Source organism: Kwoniella bestiolae, chromosome 6 (assembly GCF_000512585.2).
Source record: "Kwoniella bestiolae CBS 10118 chromosome 6, complete sequence".
Lineage (NCBI taxonomy): Eukaryota > Fungi > Basidiomycota > Tremellomycetes > Tremellales > Cryptococcaceae > Kwoniella > Kwoniella bestiolae.
In genome coordinates, this window is record NC_089246.1 from 381,905 (window position 1) to 406,089 (window position 24,185).

At 47.3% G+C, this 24,185-nt stretch overlaps 7 protein-coding genes across 7 annotated transcripts; 4 read left to right on the forward strand and 3 right to left on the reverse strand.

The window, feature by feature from the left end:
- Positions 1-200: 200 nt before the first annotated feature.
- Positions 201-3,034, forward strand: I302_107350 (uncharacterized protein; the record flags this gene model as incomplete). The annotated part of the gene is made up of 8 exons (XM_065870445.1): positions 201-365; positions 489-928; positions 1,027-1,170; positions 1,235-1,345; positions 1,394-1,858; positions 1,927-1,997; positions 2,061-2,077; positions 2,144-3,034. The coding sequence occupies 8 exons, from the start codon at positions 201-203 to the stop codon at positions 3,032-3,034; spliced, it is 2,304 nt and encodes a 767-aa protein (XP_065726517.1).
- A 3,512-nt stretch (positions 3,035-6,546) lies between these two features.
- I302_107351 (GDP-mannose transporter 2) lies at positions 6,547-8,276 on the forward strand (the record flags this gene model as incomplete). The annotated part of the gene is made up of 7 exons (XM_019193518.1): positions 6,547-6,793; positions 6,871-6,966; positions 7,032-7,100; positions 7,164-7,278; positions 7,351-7,633; positions 7,749-7,894; positions 7,967-8,276. 7 exons carry the CDS (start codon positions 6,547-6,549, stop codon positions 8,274-8,276), a joined length of 1,266 nt encoding a protein of 421 aa, XP_019044995.1.
- Positions 8,277-8,741: 465 nt separating this feature from the next.
- Positions 8,742-12,114, reverse strand: I302_107352 (uncharacterized protein; the record flags this gene model as incomplete). The annotated part of the gene is made up of 6 exons (XM_019193517.1): positions 8,742-10,505; positions 10,559-10,702; positions 10,760-10,855; positions 10,918-11,582; positions 11,695-11,959; positions 12,019-12,114. 6 exons carry the CDS (start codon positions 12,112-12,114, stop codon positions 8,742-8,744), a joined length of 3,030 nt encoding a protein of 1,009 aa, XP_019044994.1.
- A 588-nt stretch (positions 12,115-12,702) lies between these two features.
- On the forward strand, positions 12,703-14,588 carry I302_107353 (uncharacterized protein; the record flags this gene model as incomplete). The annotated part of the gene is made up of 6 exons (XM_019193516.1): positions 12,703-13,358; positions 13,431-13,488; positions 13,563-13,690; positions 13,779-13,888; positions 14,041-14,468; positions 14,526-14,588. The coding sequence occupies 6 exons, from the start codon at positions 12,703-12,705 to the stop codon at positions 14,586-14,588; spliced, it is 1,443 nt and encodes a 480-aa protein (XP_019044993.1).
- Positions 14,589-14,785: 197 nt separating this feature from the next.
- Positions 14,786-18,249, reverse strand: I302_107354 (uncharacterized protein; the record flags this gene model as incomplete). The annotated part of the gene is made up of 5 exons (XM_019193515.1): positions 14,786-15,157; positions 15,233-15,433; positions 15,508-17,801; positions 17,869-18,069; positions 18,132-18,249. The coding sequence occupies 5 exons, from the start codon at positions 18,247-18,249 to the stop codon at positions 14,786-14,788; spliced, it is 3,186 nt and encodes a 1,061-aa protein (XP_019044992.1).
- Positions 18,250-18,659: 410 nt separating this feature from the next.
- Positions 18,660-19,947, reverse strand: I302_107355 (uncharacterized protein; the record flags this gene model as incomplete). Its single annotated transcript, XM_019193514.1, has 7 exons — positions 18,660-18,767; positions 18,830-18,963; positions 19,030-19,095; positions 19,160-19,284; positions 19,365-19,524; positions 19,607-19,870; positions 19,929-19,947. The coding sequence occupies 7 exons, from the start codon at positions 19,945-19,947 to the stop codon at positions 18,660-18,662; spliced, it is 876 nt and encodes a 291-aa protein (XP_019044991.1).
- Positions 19,948-20,302: 355 nt separating this feature from the next.
- Positions 20,303-23,556, forward strand: I302_107356 (uncharacterized protein; the record flags this gene model as incomplete). The annotated part of the gene is made up of 8 exons (XM_065870446.1): positions 20,303-20,622; positions 20,696-20,745; positions 20,809-20,859; positions 21,115-21,203; positions 21,255-21,652; positions 21,746-22,436; positions 22,512-22,795; positions 22,896-23,556. 8 exons carry the CDS (start codon positions 20,303-20,305, stop codon positions 23,554-23,556), a joined length of 2,544 nt encoding a protein of 847 aa, XP_065726518.1.
- Between the last annotated feature and the right edge of the window lie 629 nt (positions 23,557-24,185).

Below are 24,185 nucleotides of genomic sequence, written 5' to 3' on the forward strand. Positions count from 1 at the left end.
AATGATACTCCTTTCATCCATACCTCATACCTCATAGCATATATATCTCATACAGATCACTCAAAACAAGTCGACTTGAATCATTAATAGAGGGGAGCACTCAACCAACACTAGATTTCCCTGGAACCTCACCGCCAAAATACTCACCACCTCTCACTTTCACCTCCCCAAAACCCACCTCCACTTTACCCCTACCACCCATGACTGGAGGAGCTTTCTTCGCACCCTCCGGTGCTGACGAGGAGTATGACCTAGATGAACAGGGGAATGAGAGACATTCAGTACAGTGGATAGGAACTGCTCATGTCAAGGGACCAAAATGGGCGAAATTCCCCCTGTTGACCGTAGGAATGTTGGGTATACAGGTGAGTGAGCAATCAATCAGAACACGCAGCAATACCTCGATCAGACATAGATCCTATCTTCATCATGAGATGCCATGTTGAGTCATCTAACTTGACTTTTCTGATACTGCGAAATGGTGACAGTGCGTCTGGTCAATCGAAATGGGTTATGCCTCACCCTACCTACTGGAATTGGGCCTATCCAAATCATTCATGTCACTCGTCTTCATGGCTGGACCCCTCTCCGGTCTAATCGTCCAACCCCTCATCGGTATATTCGCAGATAGGTCTCGGTCCCCTCTGGGAAGAAGGCGCCCATTCATGTTAGCTGGATGTGCCATCTGCGTCTTCGCCATGATGATGTTGGGTTGGACCAGGGAGATATCAAGCTTAGTCAATGGTGGGAAATGGTTGGCTATTGCCTTGGCGGTTTGGTCGATCTACTTGATCGATTTTAGTATTAATGCTGTGATGTCCACGGATAGGGCATTGGTGGTTGATACGTTACCACCGAGGGAACAGGAGGAAGGAAGTGCGTGGGCCGGGAGGATGTTTGGGTTTGGAAGTGTCTTTGGGTTCTTTGTGTGAGTGATATGCCATGATGATCATACCCTGAGCTTTGTTCAAGACGTTATCTGGAATTCCCCAACGAGGAGCTGACTCTGGGGATTGCTTTGTCTAGTGGAAATTTGGATCTACCGCCGGTATTACCTTTCCTGGGGAAAACGCAACTACAGATATTGTCGTTCATGACTAGCGCTATACTCATGATCTCACATACCTTCACATCGTGGGCCGTATCGGAAAGAGTTTTACTACGAGATGAGTGAGTCAGCTACTGTTGTCTCCGCAATGATGGATAGCTGATGGCTTTGTCGAAATTGGTTTAGCCGTCCGCAATCGCAAAGTAGTCTCAAGGCCAACCTGAAATCCATCTGGGACAACATGTTCTCACTTCCACCGGGAATACGGACGATCTGCTTTGTCCAGTTCTTCGCATCGTGAGCTAGCCGTGAAGCGAAAGGGAGCTTAGCTGACTCTGGATACAGTCTCGGATGGTTTCCCATCCTATTTTTCACCACCGTATGGGTATCAGAGATCTACAAAGCATCCGTGCCAATGCCAGAAGATATGGACGAAGCCACCTTCGCAGCGGACGCCGTGAGATCAGGAGCCAGGGCATTACTCCTCCAAGCTCTGGTCAACATCGTCACCTCCATCGGATTTCCATTCCTAGTTTCCGAATCGGGTGTTCAGCCTGAATCTGCCCATGCGTATTCGTCGCTGAATGGTCAGGGTATGCCTGAGAACCCACCAAACTCAGCCATATGGAAACGAGCAAGAGAAGAAATACAGTCTGGTGGGATCATTAAGAAATCCATAGCTTGGGTTGCAGGATTGGTGGAAAATATGAGAGATGGTTCGGCTTGGCAGATACCCTTCAAGGGGTTGACCTTGGTCAAGGTTTGGTGGATCAGTCAATTTGTTTTTGCTGGTGCTATGGCTGCTAGTTGGTACGTTGGGTATAATCTCACCATTGTAAGCTATGAGGTATGAAAGTGAAAGCTAATGAGATTTATAGGTTTGTGACTACTGTCAGCGGTGCTTATTTCGTTATTGCTACTACTGGGTTTTGTTGGGCTTTGTCTCAGTGTGAGCTGTCTTTTACCTTGTCGATCTTATAAGTTGGAAGCTGATCCGATATCCGTTATCTAGGGGCTCCATACTCATTGGTGAGTCTATTTATGATAGGTGTATGACCTGAATCGCCTCGCTGACTTCGTTGACCATAAATATAGCTTGGTGAACTCATCCTGATCGACGGGACTATTGACCGATCCCAACCACTGAGTATAATGCAATCACGCCCATCAGTCGACATACGCCATTCCATCTCATCGAATCGTTACTCATACGATCCACCCCAGATTCAGGCGAGCTCATCCAATTCGCCTCCTAATGACACATCATTCGTAATACACGACGAAGATGACGAAGACCACGAAAATAACGATACCGAAAAACCCTTGACGAAAGAAGAGAGAGATGAGAAAGGAAACAAACAACTCTCAGGTGGTCTTTCACCACTGATCATCCAGGGAGAAACTGTTGGCGAGCCCGAGCCAGGCCTCGGATCAACGGTGATCCTTCGTCATTCTGACGAATACTCGCAATCGGACTTATCAGAAGACGAAGAGCAAGATCCAAGCCGAATATCCACGCAGAATGGTAACAGAGCCATCTCGCCCTCACCTATCTCACCTCGCATTTCCACTTCCAATTCCCGTTCGCAGGAGAAAGGACCAAGTACAGCCGACAAGGCAGGTGTGATACTGGGTATACATAATGTTTTCTTGGTCCTACCTCAATTCGTAGTCACTTTCCTATCTTCCATAATCTTTTACTTGATGGAACCTGAAAAAGGCTTACCGGCCCATCATCCACATACGACTATACCCCTCACTGGGAACGTTACTGATCCCTCCACCGAGGGGTTGTCTGACGTGGTCTCTGAAATAGGAGAGGAAGTGGTCAAGAGGTTGATGGTTAGGGCAGAGGGATTGGGAGGGGAGGGAGGATCACCCGATGCGGTGGGATTGATATTTAGGATTGGAGGGGTGAGCGCGGCTATTGGGGGGTGGATTTGTTGGAGGCTGAGTAGAGATTGGGCGAGGGGGAAGGGTATATAGTGTGGGCTGTATAGAAGGGGTTGGAGAGAGGGGTGCAGAAGTGGCGTTGTATATATAGTTTTATATCAGGTACCACATATGATCTTTTCGAGTTTGGATTACTTACTATGCATTATCATGATATTCAAGATACAACATATTGAGAATATTCGAATGGTTGTGGCTCCCTTGAATGGTGCTGGCTTCAAAGCCATGTGAGCGATCGTACATATCAAAAGATCGAAGGTCTCTTCGAGATGAGGATCGAGATCACTTACCTAACTCCAATCGACCTCATGTAATGGGACAGTGACTGTAGTGATGCGACTACAGTCGTCCTCCTGCGAGACAGGTGCGAGGCGAGGCCAGAGTGAATATCGTACAGTAGTGTTGCTACTACTATAAGAGGGGAATATTGGATTGTTGTTTGACTAAGATCAGTCGACCGATGCAGTCGACGGATCTCAAGAGCCAAGGTCTCTTCCTCCTTCCTCAGTGGTGATGTTGACATACGACCATGGGCTTTGCGGCGTTGAAGTGACAGCGACACTCACTAGACAGACATCCACCCCAAGCCCCATTCTACTGCACCACGATCCATCAATTGGCTTTGTACGATCCACACCTTTATATCTGGGTGACTGAAGGAGGCGTAGGTCTGTATGGGCAGGAAAGAGAGGGAGAATTCTGGGTATAGGAGCGAAAGCGCAAGAAGCACGGAGGAGTGGGATACCCTAGACGTTGAAATTGGGATAGGTACATGGTGAGCAGGCGTAGCCAGCCGGCAACGGCGAAGAGAGACGTCAGTCGACGAGACGGACAGGGGAGTGGCAGCTGCATGGGGGGGGTGGAGATGAAGTGCTGAGATGGGATAACCAGAGTTTTAGAGGGAGAGAATGTGAAGGGAATACCTGGTGATGTACTGTACGTTGAGATGACAGCGGTATTTTGGGGAGTGAGGGTCGACGAGGAAAGCTAGCAGTGTTATGGTGAGAGTGATCAATAGCAGGTGTTGAGAAACGGTGGGAGACTTGACTTGGTTTCGAAGGTTTATCACTGTGATGATGGTGGGAAGGCAATAGATTGGAAGGTAGGTACTATTGAGGAAGAGATGATGCTGGTATGGCGAAAGAGTTGGCAAGTTGCAAGGTGAAGGAACGACACCAGTCTACTATAGAGATGAGTTGGGAGCTATTGAGGCTCCAGCCTCGTTCACATTGCAAGGAGAGATGATCTACCAGATGAAACGGTATGCTGATGAACTACGAGAGGACCATGACAGGTGGCTAGCAGAGTTATGTGCAGACACAAACAGTACAGGACCATTCGGGATATACCATTCATTCATTGATGGCACAATCGCCTCGTTGAGCACAGACCTCTTTGATAGCCTGACTCAGTTCCTTATAGACATGTCTGGATGGCTCTCAGAGAAAAAGACCACAGACAACTCTCCATCCAATATTTCAAATCCCAGTGAGAGTGAGGAATTGGGAAAAGGGGAATACATCACGAAACGAGTCGACACAGTAAGATCAAGTCGCCTCGGTTCTTCCCCCTTCATTCCACAGACAACAAATACATCGCCATTTCCAATTCCAATTCCAATTCCAATTCCACGACCAGTTCATTCAATACAGCGTTCCCGGCAAATACCCCATTTATGGCATAACCCTCACAAAAACACCTGTCGTTACATCGGAGAAATCGCCCTTCAGCGCAGAACCACCTGACCCCCTTCCACGGCCCCCCCTAAGCAAGGGCACTTCCTTCCTTTGTATTGTACAAGAACATATAAAAAGGTTATTTGACATCTGTGAGATTTGAACTCACGCATCTTTCGATAATACCTTTTGAAAGCTAGGAGGAAACTAGCAAGATATCGCCTTCAGACCAGACTCGGCCAAGATGTCTCTTTGGTGTCGTTTGGTTGAATTGTATCTTAAGATATATGACTTTTCTTTGTCGGGTTTTTCTCTAATTGTGGCTGTACTTTCTTTCACGACTCAATTTAGAATTTTGAATGTAACAGAACGACATTCCAATATTTATTATTCATCATGACAAGAATGGATGGAAGGAATTCTTGTGTACACTTCTGGCAAACTGCATACATCCTTGTATACATACTATATGACAATCTGCAATCTCAGTCATCGACGTCAAATGCACAAATGAATCTATTAGTCCAACGCGATGATGGGTCTTACATTTCGAGTCGATCCCTATCGCAACGCATAGAGGAACGGGCCTCTGCTCGAGTCGGCCTCAGATTGCCTAGTGGCACATATCGAAAAAATTACGTAATGCCGATATGTTACAGATACGAGTGCATACTGTCAATAGACTTGAAGATGACTTACCGTACTCTTGCACGATGCGCCCGAGGGATCAACATAGGATGGATAGCGCAACGATGCTTGGCTGAGACTGAGTGGGAATACTCATAATGCAAATCAACCTCAAGACCATTGATGGGCCCGACAACGCTGCGAACCTTGCGGATCCCATTCGCCACGCTCCACTATAGTGTCCGCGACGAGCAGTTCACTTCGTCCTGCAAAGACAATCCGAGATATCGGAGATGCCAACGAATTAGCCATTCCCTTTGAGATACAACATTGGATTATAACGACCTGAGCATTCCACATCTGACCTCATATTGGACTTTGTACCCCAAAGCAGCCCAATATAACCAACACCATGTGTGATCCGAATGCATCCAAATTTCCCCTTCATGAGCTTGAGTCGCCATCTCCATCTCCGATTCCAGCAAATCTCTCAGGCTCAACTTTGGAAGACCGATAAGAAGCCACTGGCATACCGCATACCGCATCTGTCCAGCATACTTGAGTGGTGATTCCAGCCATTCCATTTCATGCGACATTCCGTACAGTAGGTCATTCCCAGCAACAAGCTCTTCAGGGTGTGATAACGAGGAACAGAGCCAGAGCATAATAACGGCTCTGGACCGGATTAGGAGAATTTCCTATTGAGTGAGACGCGTGTCAATCACGTAAATTGGGTGTAATTCAGGGTAAAATAGCCTTGTCGCCGTTAGCGCGTCAACAGTGAGCTTTTGTTGTTTTCGTTTGTATTTTGTATTTTCAGGTATTCACTGCAGCTACTATTGTTGTATGGTGGATTCTTGATGTAGCTGTACGGATATAGTTTATCTTTGACATTCTCTCTTTCTCTTCCCATCTCATCTTCATCTTCACTTTTACATCTTCACCTCTTTCTCCATCTTACTTCGATAAAACCACGAGAACTAAAGGGGTACCTTTCTTTCACCTTTGCTTTCAGTTCCTACTCTTACTCGTATTCCTATTCAATTCAGTCTGTCTCCGAGTAATTACTCCACCACTCACACACACACTCTTTACTTCACATTCCCATCATATCACAAGAGCACAGATCTCTATCAAAACCTTTTTCACATCTTCGTTGAACCAATCACCTCTTCAATTCATCTTTCTCTCTTTCATCTTTCTTCTTCGATCACTAAAAATACATAGCGCCCCCACCCAAAGATGTCAGGTCCAAGAACACCAACCATCTCTCGACCCCACACGCCCAACGGTCTATCCCCCAGAGGATCATACACCAACCTATCTGCTGCTCTCGAAGCTTCCACTCCTGGATCTTCCACACCGGGTCTGATGGCCGAGAAGGAAAGGATGAGGGCCGAAGCTGAAGTGAGAGAGGCGCTGTTGAAGGCTGCTGATGGCGCTGAGAAGGCCAAGAAGGAGGAGACAGGTATGCCTGCTGGATCACCAGGTGAGCTATGCTCCCTTTGCGCTTGGTCACATCGTGTGATAGGGTATGAAGCTAATCTTTCGTTTGCGTTTACTTAGTATGGCCAATCTTGAGTTACTGCGTTGCGTCTATTATGATGACTGTCGTGAACAAATTCGTAGTATCTGGCCATCAATTCACTATGACCTTCTTGCGTGAGTATCAGCTATCGCCCCCGACAGCATCGTGAATGTTTGAGCTGATCATGCTTGTGCGACAGTCCTTACCATCCAATCGGCAGTATGTGTAGCCTGTGTGTGGACAGTGAAACGAATCGGTATCATCAGCTGTCAGTTGAGGATCACTCGATCGAAACAAAGCATCCCCAGCTGACTTCCGTTCACGCTCATAGTCCGAGACTTTGACATGGCCGACGCTAAAACATGGTTCCCCGTCTCCTTCCTCCTCGTAGCAGTCATTTACACCGGTTCAAAATCCTTGCAATTCCTGTCTATCCCAGTATACACGTGAGCTCGGCCTTTCCCCCGTACTCTATGCGGTAGTGTAGAGCTGACGAGACGCATCGTGTAAATTTGCAGGATCTTCAAAAATCTCACTATCATCTTAATCGCCTACGGAGAAGTCCTATGGTTCGGCGGAAACGTCACCGGTCTGACTCTTGTCTCGTTCTTCCTCATGGTTGGATCATCCATCATCGCTGCTTGGTCAGATATCTCCTCTACCCTCGCTAGGTTATCTGCTGGAGTGGCTGTTATCGATCCTACCAGCGGAGCGGACGTACCTCTCCCCACGGGTGTGATTGGTAGTTTGAATGCGGGGTATATGTGGATGTTCATCAATTGTATCGCTTCTGCTGCTTATGTGAGTGCCTCTACATGAACATCCTATACCATCTCTCATCACTCTCGTGTTTCAGTCACCCCAAGACTTTCAAGAAAACCACATCGAAATAATGCTAATATGATGTACCCGACAGGTCCTCTTCATGAGAAAGCGAATCAAGGTTACAGGCTTCAAAGATTGGGATTCCATGTTTTACAACAACCTCCTCTCTATCCCTGTATTACTCATCTTCTCACTCATCGTCGAAGATTGGGGATCAGCATCCTTCGCCAGAAACTTGTAAGTTTCTCTTTCTCCCTCCCTGTCCTAACGATCTGTAACATATTAACTGACTTGACGTGTCATGTATAGCCCCGAAGTAGGCCGGACATTCCTTCTATCCGCTATTGCCTTCTCAGGAGCAGTAGCAGTATTCATCTCCTACTCTACTGCATGGTGCGTCCGAACGTGCGGATCCACCACCTATTCAATGGTTGGGGCGCTCAACAAGCTGCCCGTGGCAGCCTCGGGTATCTTGTTCTTTGGTGATCCCGCGAACTTAGGGAACGTCTCTGCCATTGGAGTTGGTGGGGTCGCGGGTGTGGTCTACGCTGTGGCTAAGACTAATCAGGCGAGGATCGAGAAGGCCAAACAGGCTAGACCGGGGGATAGCAAGGCGTAATTAATCGAACTTGCCAGTTTAGATTCAATACGGCTAGCTATCTTAGATAGAATTTAGATTTGGATACCATTTCAACCTTTCCATTAGAGATGGAGATAGAAGAGGGAGGAGTGATCAAGGACAATTTCGTTTATTTATTTACTTTGAAAGCGGATGTTCGTTAGATATTCGGTTCAATTCGATTTGATGCCTTCTTTTTTCTGTTTGGTCCATCCTACCAATCTACCATATACATCTTTATATATCACCCATCACATTTTATATCCCGTACCTCATCTTTTCAATATAGATTATATCATCATGCACACATCATACAAGATTTTCAATCATCACTGTTCAGCCAATGCTATCAGATAGATGGATCATGCGGAATGCAGTGGTCTTTCGTTGATAATGCTCGTCATCTGTGATATATTATGTGATTATACATGTACCTTATCTCTCCTCACTCATCAGAGATATCTCTCATCTCGGTCCGAATCTAGATCCAAAACCACCGCGCATACTTCTACCTCTAATCCCACCATTGAGATTCCCACTCAACCTTCCAGCCAACCCTGTACCTCCGTTACCATTGCTGCTGCCATTGGCACTACTATTTCCGACCAATGGAGCAACCGCATTGACGGTTGAAGGTGTACTATCACCCATGATTATATCCCTGCCCTGGCCCTCGGGCGTGGTCGTTCTGAATCCCCTTCCCTTCCTTACTACGCCGTTATCTTCTTCTTGCTGCGTAGCGGGACTGAGCGAGGACGAAGAGGCCGCTCTGTTGAGGATACTGAATCCCTTCGGAGCTGACGGGATGGACGGGGAAGTGGAGTTGACAGATCGGGAGAGTATTGTCATACTTCTCGGTTGGGTGGGTCTGGGAGGGAGAGATGAAGGTTGGGTTTGCGGAGAAGAGGTAGCTGATTTGTTGAGGATGCTCAGACCTTGGTTATGGGTTGCTGAGGTGGAGGTGGGTTTGCTATCTTGGTGCAAAGGAGTACCACTCCTGATTTCTATCGACGTCGTAGATGGTGAAAGGGAGGAAATCGATTGACTTGATTTCCCGTTGATCCTGTCTAATAACGATAATCTACCTCCCGCATCTTCCTTGACCTCTAGTTTGGGTTTCTGTGGGATGTCCTTGATTGGTTCCTCCTTCATTCGTTTGGGTTGGGGCATCTCCCCATCCTTTGATCCTAGTCTAGATAACAATGATGGTCTTTCCTCTTTCTTGATCTGCATCTGCCTATCGCCACCTCCATTTGTATGCGTGTCATCCGATTCTCGAGTTCGTTTATTTGGGTTGGACGGCAGAGCAACACGGGCAGGAGCGGGCGATGACACGCCCAGACGCTCGGCGAGCGAAGTGCCTTTTGGGTTTTCTTCGGAATGTTTGATTTCTCCCTGTGTTGAACGGATTGATGTAGACGGAGCAGAGGGAATTTGAGGTTGTATCTTAGGATTAGATGAGCGTATCGACATAGCTGGTTTCGTAGATGATTCAGTGTTTGCAGTTGGTGTATCGGCAGCAGGAGAGGTCGGCTGTCTGATTGCGGCATTTCGGATTGATAGGGAATTAGTGGTAGTTTCAGGCTGGGAAGGAATGACGGGAGGTTTCGTTGATATGAGTCGTTTGGGTTCGTCTGGTGGAGGTGTCGGAGGTCGATCATCCGTAATAGTCGGACGGATAGCTTTCGGCGCAGGCGCAAATGCAGAAGGTGGTTCACGTCTAGCAGATGGAGCAGTGGGAGGTCTCCTCTCGGGTGGTGGAGGGGATATTCTGGTTGAGGATGGTCGATCCCTGGCCGGCGATCGGGGACTTCTTTCTGGTGATCTCGCTTTCCTCTCGGGAGATCGAGGTCCCCTATCGGGAGACTTGGCTCTTCGATCTGGAGACCGAGCTCGAGCCCTTCTATCGTAAGAATCTGGTCGAGGTCGAGCGTGAGAGGACGAAGGACCGGATGGTATAGGGTATCTGGTGCCATTTGACGGACCGGAAGGGACAGGCTTTGAGGGGTATGAAGAAGGACCAGCAGTACTGTTCCTTGGACCAGTCGGAAGAGTTTGAGATGTTCTTGGCCCTCGAGGTGCATTGGGCGGAGTAGCAGTCCTTTGGGGTAGATCGTTCTGGCGTTGTGTGAGGTTGGAAGATGAAGAAGGGCCTGATGGTATTCTGCTGGTCGAAATTCCCCAAGACGGCACAATTTTGACGATCTTCGAGCGAGGATTGGCCAATATCTGCGAAATTTGTTAGACATTATGCGATGAATTGGGGTATAGAAACGACATACCTCTGCCATGTCTATTATATTCGCCCATTTCTCCGCTTCTGTTGAGCCTTTTTGTGTACGCCTTTCAACTTTGATAGCTTCCTTCGCTAGGTCTGTCAAGGTGTTTGAGTCTGCTCGAATGATCAGCTGTGATCTGCGATCGTGCTATGATGGCGTCAGCTTGACTCCGATTATGGGAGCGAGGACATAGTATTAGCTCACGTCGGTGGTAAAGCGATATATGGCGAAGAGGAGCAACTCTATGACGTCCCCAGCCGAAGCGAGATTTCCTCTACGAAAGAGGGTTACACACTCGTCCTAACACAGTAAAACATCAGTAAGGATCAATACTGAATACTTGGAACAAAAGGGTTACTCACAAGAAAAGGCGGCAAGTGTGTCTTTACGAAAGCCGGAGCTAGATTGTCCTCCTCCAAGTCTTGATCATCTCCTTTGATACTCCAACTATCGATTACTTCGCTGACCCAAACTTTCAAACTTTCTACGAACCATCTTGCCGTGGTATCATTTTTACCCATTCCCTGCTTGATTACTACTTCCCCATGTTTGGCAAGAAGGGATATACCTAACTTCGCATCGGCCGGTGGGACCTTTTGAGTATATGTCCTAAATGACTCCAAGAGAGGTTGCGTCTTGTCTATCGATGACCTTGGGGGAATAGACCGTATCAAAGCTTTGATATACCTCTTCTTCGTCTGGTTATTGACATTCTTCCCAGAAACAGTAGACATAGGTTCCAGTATTCCCAATATAATCTTACTTTCCCTCTCGTTGGCATGTTCAAGTATGTCGAATAATCCTTCTCTAACTATATCTTCCATATCCAGGTTGTTCCCACTTTCCAGCAAGAGTTTCCTCTGTTCAGCCAAATCATACTGTAGGTATTCTAAGATGTTCATTCGTGAGGTTCCTGTCTCTTCTTCTGTATTCCGACAATCGTCCATCATCACTTGGAGCACTTCTGAAGGCGAGACTGAGAAGAGGGTATGTAGAGACTCTTTAACGTATTTCAGTTCTCTCGGTTCTATGTCGTCCAAATCAATCAGCATATTCTCCCCGTGTGTACAGCTCCAACACTTTCCCATTGGATGATATATGACCTGATGAAGGCAGGGCAGCACTGAAGATGGACTCACGACATGCTAAAAGCTGTAAAAGCACCCCAGTATTCCCCCTCACCCACCTCGGATCAGCTTTCCCCGTAGGTCCCAGCCCTTTGATACCTATTATCCTAACTTTCTCATCCTCATCTTCACACAGATCCAACAATGCATCTATAGCCTTATCTTGCAGATCCTCAAATTCGCCAAAGTATTTGGCCACAAAAGTACCGAAGAAGGCTTTGTTCTCGTATTCAGCGTATGAGGCGAGAGTTATCAGGTGTTCTTGGAATTTACGTTTCTGCGTATCACGGTGATTAGCTCAGTCATGCACTGCATGGACGGAAGACATTGACGTACAGCCTGAGATTCGGGATTGGGTCCAAGAGAAGACCTAAGAGCTGTTGCTCTGGCCAAAGCTTGAGCGGCGGTGGAGGATGAAGATGAAGATGACATGATGTGAGATTTGTATCTGTCAAGCTCTCAAGTCGGTGAGGATATCCCCTGTATTGCGAGGTGAAGAGGAATGTCAGGAGATTATCCAGCCTCCAGCATCACCGAATTGGAGGAGAAGGGTCGACGGAGAGGGGTGATTGACTAATTACAAGGCAGGATGATCTAGTAAGCAGTGAAGGAAGATGAGAGATGACTTTTGGAATAGCAGCGTGAAATATGTTGAAACAACAAATTTGGTTCCGTCGGATGTCATCACAGTACTTATAGACATCTCATCACCATGCCATGGCTCATGCATATACCGTTTTGTCTTATTAGACCAATGAGTCCCAAGCTATGCATATGCATATCCACCACTGTGATGAACATTCTCCTGGAGTGTGATATGCATGAGAGATATCAAGTGGAAAGAGCACAATGAACGAGAATGAGAGGTTCGCCACGTGGTGATGAAATGAGGTTGAGCATCAGCACTACAACCCAAAATCCGACTCGCTCAACATGACATTCCTCGTTCATCTTCTTTTCTCATCTTCACTAATCAACCTATTGCCCTATACATCATCACTACTCTCAAATCCAGCCAACATGGTGTCAGAATCCCCCTCAGAACCATCTAAGCCCGCTAACCAAGGCAAACAGCCCAAACAGCCCAAACCTCAAAACCAAAATCAAAACCCTAAACCTGAAAAAGGAGCGTCAGGCGGAGAGAAAGCCAAATCTGCCAAAGATCTCAAGAAAGAAAAACGAGCAGCAGCAGTAGCTGCCCGAGGAGGTGGTGGCGAGAACCCCGCCGCAGAGGGGGGAAGACCCACGCTTTCAGTGTCGAATTCGGTGGATAGTCGACAAGCATCTTTCGCACCTCCCACAACGAGTGGTCCAAGTAAACCCCAACGACCTACAAATTTCAGTGAGCCCTCCGGTTTGTCACTGTCGACAATTCAGCAGAACCTATTCTTCTCGCATTTGCCGCACCAGGAATCCCCCGATACCTCCGCTGCGCTCATTAATGGCAAATTACATCCTATCATCATAAGGTTGGGGGTGTTGATGTCCTCTGGTCAACTTAGGGGAGCCAACGCGAGGACGATGGGTATGATGTCTGCGTTCAGGGAGGTGATACGCGACTATGAGTGTCCTGATCAGGCTGTATTGTGGAAGGACCTTCCGATCTACTTGAGTCCGATGATCGCTTGGCTGGAGGGGTGTAGACCCAAGGGTGTGGGTGGTGGTAATGCCATCAGGTGGGTAACATTCTTTCGACCGGGTGTTTTGAGCAGAGTTCAGCTGATCTGACACTCCGGTGGGTCTGGTAGATGGTTGAAATCAGAGATAAATAGGCTGGGCGAACAAGGAGACAGGTCAGAAGCCGAGGTGAGCTATTATCTCACTGCGTGTGGCCAAATGAAACGAAGGAGGGATCAGCTCATAATAATATGATGGTATAGCAAAAAGACTACCTCGTCGAAGCTATCGGATTATACCTTCGAGACCGGATAGAGTTCGCCGATAAAGTCATTGCGGACAATGCAAAAGAGAAGATCAGGAATGGTGATACCGTTGTGACCTATGCCAGGTGAGTGATGAAGATCATTACATGCCGCCGCGCTGCATGAATAACCGCCCGAGCACTGGCTTTGTTGCTGACAGCTGTCGCCTTGCAGGTCATCTGTCGTTGAGAGGGTCTTACTGGAGGCTCATAGGGATATGAAAGCGTCCGACCCCGAGGCGGGGTTCAAGGTAGTTGTAGTTGACTCTAGGCCGCTACTGGAAGGTGAGTAACATCACATCGTATACACATCCCATAATCTCCACATCACCTTTCCTATATCAGATGGTCCTCCCAATCACCATAATCAACAATAACCTTCTCACCTGATCTCCAACGTGCCTCCATAAAATGAAATCAGCTAACCCCTTCTATAGGCCGCCAATCCCTCGAAGCCCTCACATCAGCCGGCATACCCTGCACCTACATCCTCCTCCCCCTCCTCTCCTCTATCCTCCCCCAGGCAGACCTCGTCCTCCTCGGTGGCTCCGCCCTTCATTCAGACGGGGCACTATACTCCAGATCCGGAACCGCCATCGTCTCAATGCTAGCCAAGGAACATCGAGTGCCCGTCGTAGCTTGTGTGGAAACATACAAATTCGGTGAGAAGGTAGTATTAGACGGAGTAGCCACCAACGAGCTAGGGAGCGTAGAGAATCTTCTGAGTATACCGAATAATGTTAATTTCGGGATTAAGAAGGATGATTTGTCTACTACCGGGGGAGTGGGGAAACATAATCTGACGCCTTTGCATTTGGTTTATGATGTTACGCCGCCTAGTTTGATTACTGCTGTTTGTACTGAGGTGGGTTGTTTGTCTCTCTCCTTGTCTGGTGTGGTGATGCTGATATCTGATTGGTAGATCGGTTTCATCCCTCCAAGTTCGGTACCCACAGTCCTAGGGAAAGCAAGCAGTGTGGTGTAATACCAATTGTACATATACCATTATCCACATTCGCATCATGCATGGGTATCTCCAAGATGGTATATAATCCAAGTATGGGGTATCTAACGTATTTTCCCTTCAATTCAATCCAGCATAAGTAAAATAACCAAAAAATAAATATCTTCCGCCTCGATCCCATATACAAACCTTACACAGTCTTAGATAAACCTACAATCCTACGCTAACACCCTCTCCCTCCGCGCTCTGACAGATCCATGAACAGGAATCTGCGGCTGATTTTCCTCCTCCTCCAAACGCTTCATCACCCTACTGGTAATCCTAGTAGAAGGGTGCAATTGTACCCCATAACTCGTCCTTCGTCCAGGGATAGGTGTCTGAAGCGACGAAGGTAGATGTTTAGGCACACTGGGTAAAGGCGTCTGGGTCAAAGAGGACCTTCGTCTTGTCTGGACCCCTAGACCTTTCCCTACTAGGGGAGTATCAATCGTACTTGCTGGTGTACCCATCCCTATCCCAATATTGGTCTTTTGCGAAGTACCTAGTGGGGTGGAACCTGCTATTCCCTTGACTGCGAATTTCCGCTTCATCTATACCACAAAATGATCGAAATGTCAATTAACTTAGATTCAACCGTCATTGCTAGATAAGGAGAAACAACTTACAAGTTCAAGTTCCTGTTGTTTCGAGTCCAAAGCGATATTCAACATCTCTCTATCCTCCTTCAACTCGTTCTTCCTTCTTTGCAAGTGAAGTATCTCCAAATCTTTCAAAGATGATTCCGAACGAAGTTTGTTGATCTCGTCTTTCAACTTAGTCGCCGAGGGATCGTCGACCCGTTTGGTCTGCTCGAGTGATTGTCGCAGCTGATTCGAATCCAGGCAAATACAATCAGTTGAGCTCGTCAGATCTCTATTTCATTCCCCTTGAGCTGACTCACCTCATCATTCTCCTTTTCCAACTCCCTCACAACCTCTTCCTCCTCCTTCAATCTCCTCTCCATATCCTCCCGTCTACCCAACTCAATCTCCAACCTCCTCTCAATACCTTCCAACCGTCTCTTCATATCCTCCTCGGTCTTCCTGTATCCCTTGAGCTTATCAATCTGAGACAATAAATTCTCAATCTCATCCTCATCTACCAACTTGTTCTCCGTCAACTCTTTGACAAGTACTTTCAGGTCCCTAATCTTCTCTTGCGCTTCAGTCAATTCACGTTGCATTGAAGATCCATCAGACTGTTTCTGCTCAAGCTGATCAATTTGCTGATGGGCATTGTCTATTTCATTTTGAAGACTTTCCACCTCGTTCGCTCTTTCTTGAAGTTGATGTTGACTAACTTCCAATTCCTGTTCAACCTTTTCCAGCTGTCTTTGAGTCTCCTCTAATTCCGTTCGCAGCTCATCATTATCGTTGTTATTCTCCTTAGACTCGTAGTCGTCCAATTGTCGATGCGCACTGTCCAACTCAGCTTTCAACGCATGTACTTCATCTTCGTACGATTGCAAATCCGCGATATGTTGATGAGCCTCCTTGAGTTCCTCTTGAAGTGTTTGTACATCTTCGTCGTTGTTCCCCTGATTGGTCATCTCCTCAATACGCGAATTAGCATCTTCTAATTCCTTCCTCAACAATTCTATTTCATCGATGTTCGCCTGATCCTTCACCAGTCTATCCCTCTCCTGATCTTCCACCGCCCTCTTCTCCTCCTCGACCACTTTCAAGTTGTCCTCCAACCGTTCCTTCTCAACTTGTACCTCATGCAGCTTTCTGACCATATCATCCGAATCGGCCAGAGTCTTCGCCAAGCGAATTTCCAACTCCTTAGCTTCAGACTGAGCAGCCATCGTCCGATCCGACATTCCATCGGACCTCATCCCACCCCTAAGTGCAGGAGTAGGCGAGGGAGATAGACTTTTCCTCGAGTTCAGACTTGTTATTTCCCGCTGTAAATCCTGGACTTGATCGTGCAGTAGCTCCGCATCCAACGCTCGGAGGTTCAATTTCGCCAAACACTCATCACGCTCTACCACCTCGTCTTGTAATTTCCTCGCTAGGGTTTTGTACAGTTCCAGCTCGGCGGCAAGTGCGGAAGTATGTGATACCTGCGCTTCGAACAGCTTCTTCGTGGGGATCATCAGGTCTCCACCACCGGGTGAGAGGGACGAGCGGAGGATAATGGCTGAAGTGGAAGTTGTAGGGGAAGAGAGAGACATTGTCATAGTCGTATCGAAGAATTGGGTCATATCACCTGCACCTCCAGCTTTGGGGGTCTGAATATCCCTTGAAGTATGAGGGGAAGAGGATCTGATGGGTGATGGGAAGCCTGAGTCCAGGTCGTCATCTTCGGTTCGGCGAGTGAGAGGCCAAGTGAGTTCAGCTTGTTCGGCTGACATGTCGGCGAATATTGAAGAGGTATTGTATGGTCTTCCGATTGGTATTGGACTGATATTTTGGTCTTGCGGTGCTGTACTTGCAGCAGCGACGGGTCTTCGGATAGTGGGGTTGGATAATTCTAATTCTGATAATGATTTTTCAGAAGTCATTGACACGTTCGATTGACCGTTGGTAGAGTGTATTGGCGTGGGGGCAGGATTATTCCAGAATTCATCTTCCGTTCTCATCGTCATATCTTCCCTGATAGGTGACAAGGTCTGCAGCTCCCTCGAGGGAGGTAATGAGGTAGAGGGCGGGTCGTTGATCGAGAACGAGGGGTATTCTCCAGGTTGGAACTTTGTCGAAAGCAAATTCGACATATCATCAGGATACTGTAATTCCGTAGAAGGCAATTCGAATCCTATCAAGCTTGTCTCCGGATCTCTTGAAGTATTGCCCTCGTTGTTGAGAGGTAAAGCCAGGGGAGAACAGTGAATCTCGGGTTGACCATTCCATGAATCCTCTCTATCATCTATATCTATACTCTCCTCGATCTCCCGCTCATCAACCTGTTCATCCCAATTATGATTTTCTATAGACCTATCCCCCGAAGCTACCGACGAAGCTATCAGGGAGATCTCGCCCTCTTGTCCTGGGATTTCCCAACTTTCGTCTCCCGCAGCTTTCACCTCTTCCTGCTGTGGAGTTGATCCTCGGCGCGGGGACATGGAGGGGATGGTGACTGCCAAAAGCTGGGAGAAGAACGAATTGGTAGGTGATGCGGGGGGTTTGGGGGTTTGTTGGTGGGTCGAGGCGTTGGGTGTTATTATTCTGAATTTGTTTTTGGGGAAGAATCGAACTATATGTAACAAGCAGTGTCAGCTGATCATTTACCTGGGGAGTTTGGCGAGGTCACGCAAGCTCACCCCCATTTCCTGATCCTGGTGTACCTGTTGACCTCAGTATGCCTTTCACCCCGGGAGTGAAGTTGAATGTCTGGGTTGTCTCTGAATATCGCATGATTGGAGGGGTTATCTTTTCTTCTTGGGGTGTTTCTTCTTCCATCTGAGCGGAGGTGTTGGGTGATGTGGATGGTGATATGCTCTGAGCAGAGAAGTCTTGTGGGTCTACAACCAGCATGCAGTCAGCTATGAGCCTTGTCAGACATATGGGCAGTCTATCGACTCACCTGCCGGATTGACGAGATTTACCACCCTCTTCTTGACTTTCATCCGTGCTGAAGTGGGCACCATGGATGATGTAGAGGAAGCCATAGTGGATGGTCCTGGCCCAGCTACTGCTGACATGTTGTCTAATGTCTCTATGAGTGATCTGTATGTATATATGGTCGAGGTAAGAGGAATGTAGCAGATGTACGATGTATGGAGATGTTTGTTTACGTTTTACGTTGGGTGACATGTTTATCAAGGGGGAAAAGTAAAATCAGCCACGTGCCGTTGTTTACCTCGGTGGAGATTAGTTATCCAGGTTTCTCTTTTGGGATACATTCACTCGGATAGGCGGCATGCATGATGCATAAGTCAACGACGATGCGCAAACATTGCTGCATGATAAACGCTGAAGCTGTCCATTAGTTGTATGCACAGTATCAAGTGAATCGTTCGTATAGCTAAGATATATATGTTCAAATGTCACCTCTCAACCTTCCGACCGCCGCAAACACTCCTCCTATTCCCGATCCATAAATCTCAACTTCTTACATCCTACTCTGGTGCAACACAATAGTCTTGATAGAACTAGCCTTGAGTTGACTCGTAGCGTTCTCCATACTAATATCTCCATTCCCATTCTTGAAGTCCCATACCTGCACCGTCGCATCGCTTATTAGTGGAATTCTCCTTGACAAAGGAGTGACACAAAACTTACTCGTTTGTAAAGGAATCCACCACCTAGTACTTGGAATGCCCAACCAACAGTCGAGATGGTACCGAACACAGCAGCTAGGATGTGGCCCTGGGTGAACATTCCGATGGTATTGATCAATCCTGCTGATCCGGTAGCTGCACAAAACATATTAGCACGACTATGATGGGAGTCGTTTAAGGAAAAGGGAAAATATGACTTACATGGGATACCCACTAGCATGTAGATGGAGTAGAGTAGATGGAAGCCGCCAAATAAGAAGTAAATGTCTGGATAATCGCGTTGTTTAGCCCGTTACTCCACATGCAGATTCAAAGTTGACAGAGTACTCACAGAAGAAAACAGCCATTGTTTTACCTTCGGTCCTACAATATCCCAAGTAGATAGGCCTGAACCAAAGTATGAATGAAGCAAGACCAATGACCACGACATAACTTATCGAACTTGCCAAGTCGGCGCTGCAATGGATAGGACACAAAGACCCATATAAGCTGTTCATCCTGCGGACAAAGACCGGACCGTGAAGAAAACAACTTACCCTCCCTCTGAGGCTCCAGCAAGTAACAAGAAGATACATCCCAGCATATTGAGGATGAGCGTAGCAGCGAGAGCATACCATTGATATCCTATCAGCGTTATTGTCTGTCTTTTGGTATGGTCTTCAATGATGTTTGGGTCGTAGTGGACAATTGGGTAGACTATTGATCATTACCCAATATCACAGTCGTCAATCTCATGTCCCTACGTTATAGATGCTGGGGAAGTGTGAGATGTACCCACAAGGAGGCCAATTATTCCTATGTATAGCATTCTCCTGTTCCCTCCTGCTCAACTCCTGCTCCCTCCTAGCCAACTCAGCTTCTCTCCTGCTCAGCTCATCCGCTCTTGAAGAATTACCATAATCCCCGTACGCGTTTGTCGATTGTCCGCCCCCTCCAAAAGATACGGATGATTCGTTGGGTTGAGAGAATGGGTCTTTGACGGGATCCGAGAATGGGTCAGTATCTAGGGTTGCGTGTTGGGAGGAATCCGCGAAGGGGTCGTCTAGTGTCGGATGGATCGGTCAGCTATGCTTCTAAAGATGAGGTAAGAGTCAGCTTACTTGTTTGCTTGTACGCCATTGTATCTGAGCTGTTGATGGATAGATATGGATGGACAGATATGGATGGATGATATGTATATTGTGTTGATGATAAAGGATTAAATGACTTGTGAAAGTAAAGTACAGGTGGTACGGTGTGATGAATGATGACGATGAGACAGCATCAACACAGCACAGGGTTGGATATAATCATACAAAACAATGCCACGTCATTCTACCATCATACGTATCAACCCTTATCACTCCGATCCCATGTTCATGTTCATGTTCCCATAAAACATCTCTCTAGAAAGAAAACACAACTCACATTACACCCTCACATTCCTCATCTACATCCACTCTACTCGCACATAACCTATCAAACCAAGCGAAACATGTCCGACACAATACCCTCGACGCAGCTAGAGGCTAGTACAAGTACGAATCCCGATGCTGCAGCAACCCGAACGACAGGAAGGACGCGAGTAAAATCGCAGCGAGTCCTAGAAGCAGAAGAGACCAAACAATATCTACTCAAGCAAGCTCATGCTCATACTCAAGCGCAGGGTACTGCTTCTGCTGAACCACCAGCGTCAAAACCCGTCTCGAACACGAAGAAAGGTAAAGGCAAGAAGAAAGTCGAGGATCAAGTGTATTGTATCTGTAAGACTGACAATGAGGGACCGATGATTGAATGCGGGGAATGTAATGATTGGTGAGTCGATATATCTCCCTTGATCAACGCATGGGAAAGCATTGCTGATATGGTTGTGATGATACTCTGACAGGTTCCACTTCACCTGTATTGGGTTGACCGATGACGAAGCGGAGAAGATCCGTATGTCCTCCTCTACGGGCGAGAGTATTGACTTGCGATCTGACGGTGTTGTGTTGCCGATAGATGTGTATGTGTGTCCCGAATGTACACAGAGCACAGACAAGAAGACAACATGTAAGTCCCACCTCATATCTGTTCAAGTAGGTAGATACGTATATAGTACTTGCCCATCTCCGCGATATGGATGGATCTCTCTGATCGGTGCACATATCTCGGGGGCATTGACATTGCTGCACTGTGTGTCCGCCGTGTATGATGTGATACATCGTCTATTGTGCATCAAACCAAGTTGTATACTTCACTCGAATGATCAATCAATCATACATACGCAAGTTTGTACAGCGGCTCATGATCAAGTACCCCTTGTAGATAAGTACGACCTCTCAACGTTCCCATCCCCCTCACCCCCGCTTGGTGTTGTCCCAGCCAAGAGAAAGGTCAAATCCAAAATCCGAAAGGTAAGCTGATCCTTACTATCCTCTGATCATCGCTGACGTTCTGTATTATAGGCCACACCCTCTCAAACCTCGGACGACGAGACAAATTCAGATGCAGAAGCCGAGATAGGACAGGCTCAATCCTCATCTCGTCATTCTTCTGCACAACCGACCCCTCCCCCTCAAAACAAGAAGCCTCGTCCATCAATAGATGCTACCTCTAAGCGCAAACCCTCTGTGACCGTTGATCGAAAGACTTCAATCGACAGGAAACCTTCCACCGCTGGTGTAGGATTACCACCGGTCAGGAAATATGTTAGGGAGAAATTCGTACCGCTGTTTCAGAAGGTATTCGGCAGCGACACGAGCCAACAGGAAATCGAGAGGTTCAGTGCAGAAGTTGAGGATGGGATATATGGTAATTTCAAGGATCTGGTTAATGGGAAAGAAATCGCTGGGACCAGGTACAAGTGAGTGATCAGCCTTGAGAGAAAACTCATACCCCGGTATGATACGTGCACGAAGGACCGTGAAGATGGGCTAATCACACATGATTATCGTAGAACTCAATTCAATCTCCTCTCTTCGTCCATCGCACGAGGTCTTCGTCAAGACCTGATACAGTCTATCACCTCTCATACTCTCACACCACTACAGATCGCTACACTTACCTCAGCGGACTTGGCAAGTGACGAGCAGCTAGCCGCCATCCAGCGAGCAAAACAATCAGTGCTGGAACAACACGTCAAGTCCAAATCGGATCTCGAGCCTTCGTCGTCCATCCGACTGGGACGAGATGGGTTCGAAAAAGTTGAGAATGTCCACGAGAAGGAGATGTCGTTGATAGCTCAGCAGGAAGAATCAGCCAGACTCAAAGTAGAGGAAGAGAAGCGAAAGGAATTGGAAATGGCCAATAATCCTAATCCCGAACCTGCCCATTCACCTGTGACAAAGGATCAGCCGAAATTCAAGATGAATCATCGAAAGTCGGAATCTATCGATGCTGCCTTACCTTCTCCACTTAGACAAAGTTCTTTCGCCAATGTCAGTTCTGCGTGGAATTCGAACGTTGATAATGAGCCTGGCGCCCATAAGGAGGAAGTATCCAATGTCGATCAAAGTAATTTGGATCTGAGTGATATCGTCGGTGATATCGAGATGGAACTGGATGATATCTTGGTTGAACAGCCTAAAGAGGTAGAGAAGAGTGAGATGGAAGTATTCGAGTCAAAAGAGATCGTATGGTCTGGAGGTGTAGGTGCTTCTTCCCCGTAACCAATCATGAGCAATCCACCGTCTCGCAATTGCTGATCATGCGTATTACTTCAGATCGTCAACCCCGCAAACCCATCGACGATCGTCCCTCCCATGTCACTCCGACTTACATGCCGTACATCCTCTTCGTCCTTGCTCGACTGGAACGTGCTATTACCTCACAAGACGATCGAGATCACCGGTAGAGTTCCTACCAAGAATTCGCTCCAGTTCTTGAGCGATAGTAGATTGAATCCCGCAAAGGAGTTGATCACTGTTGCATTCAGTCTGGATGCGAAAGCTACGGACGAGGAAATTCTGACATGGGAGGAGATGGTTGATTATCATATTTCCAGGGAGTGAGTCTAGCTTTTCTTACTGTCCCCTTCATTTGAAACCGGACGACATGCTATTCTCCGGTCTCGCATTCCATGATGTACTGACAAGTGATCAATATAGCCGCCACGCCATATACCTACCCTACGGTTCCCACCCCCCCTCAGGCGCAGCCAAAGAACTATACCTAATACCTCTACGTCCCCAAGACCCTTCTCCCGAATTTACAGAATTGATCGATGGATACTCCCTACCATCAAAGGGAAGATCGACATCGGTTTTTCTGGGTATATTCATCTGTATTAAGATGACTACTCCTACTCCCATTGCCTCTCAATCACATACACTTCAACAACCACCTTCTCAAACCATACCAACTCCCACTGCTGCGGCTGTTACAACTACACCGATGATCCAGAATGATCAACTACAAGCTCTAATGGCCTCTCTCAACCCCGCAACCCTCCAGAATCTAGTAGGAGGTATAACCCCTCCGATGCTACCACCGGGAGGATCCACCCCTCCCATAGGAGGTACTACTCCAATGGCATACGTCCCGCAGGCGCCTCAACCTCCACAGCAGTATTCGCCGTACCCTCAACAGGGATACTCGCCTTATCCTCCTTCAGGCGGGTTCACTCCCCAGCCTCAGGGGTATGCGCCTGATCCGAGGGAGGGGGGTCGTAGGGATAGTGGTGGTGGTGGGAGAGATCCAAGAAGGAGGGATAGGGAGAGAGATAATGGGTGGGGGAATAGAGGAAGGGATGGGAATAGAAGGTACTAAGGCTATTGTACCGTAGCGAATGTCGTATATACATAGCATAGATCGTTGATAAACGATGTCGAGATCCCTACAGGGCATCATTGTCGAATCTCACTAGCTTTGCACTCAGTTGTATGCAATAAAGATAAACATAACATCATATATCATGGTAGTTGCAGACTCAGCGACACTACGTATTTTATAGATATCAAGCTCTTCTATTATCAAGCAGTGGAGGTTTGCAAGTGTGATACCCACTCTCCCTTCATCGCCAAGTCAAAATTTGCAACCTTGATGACAGGGGAGATCTATCCGACATCAGACTTTCTTTAGATGCATCTTGTCCATAACTCTTCTTCTCCAGCTGGTTCGTGCAGTGCCACTTGCAATGACATCTCCTGCATTGGTGTTCTGGCTCTGCTCATTATGTGTATGATCGTTTCGACTCGGCTCCTCCTCTACAACGGAAAAGAGTTTACTCTTGAATGCACATCGGGAATTACTCTCCCCATTCTCCGTCGAACCTCCAAAGTCCCAGCCCCGCGCAAGAGCAGCAAGTGAGATACGGATGATTCATCTGGATCTGATTCTGTACATACACCTGGGTTGGTCAGAGGTATAAGTATGGTACGTCCAAGTTCCACTTCAGC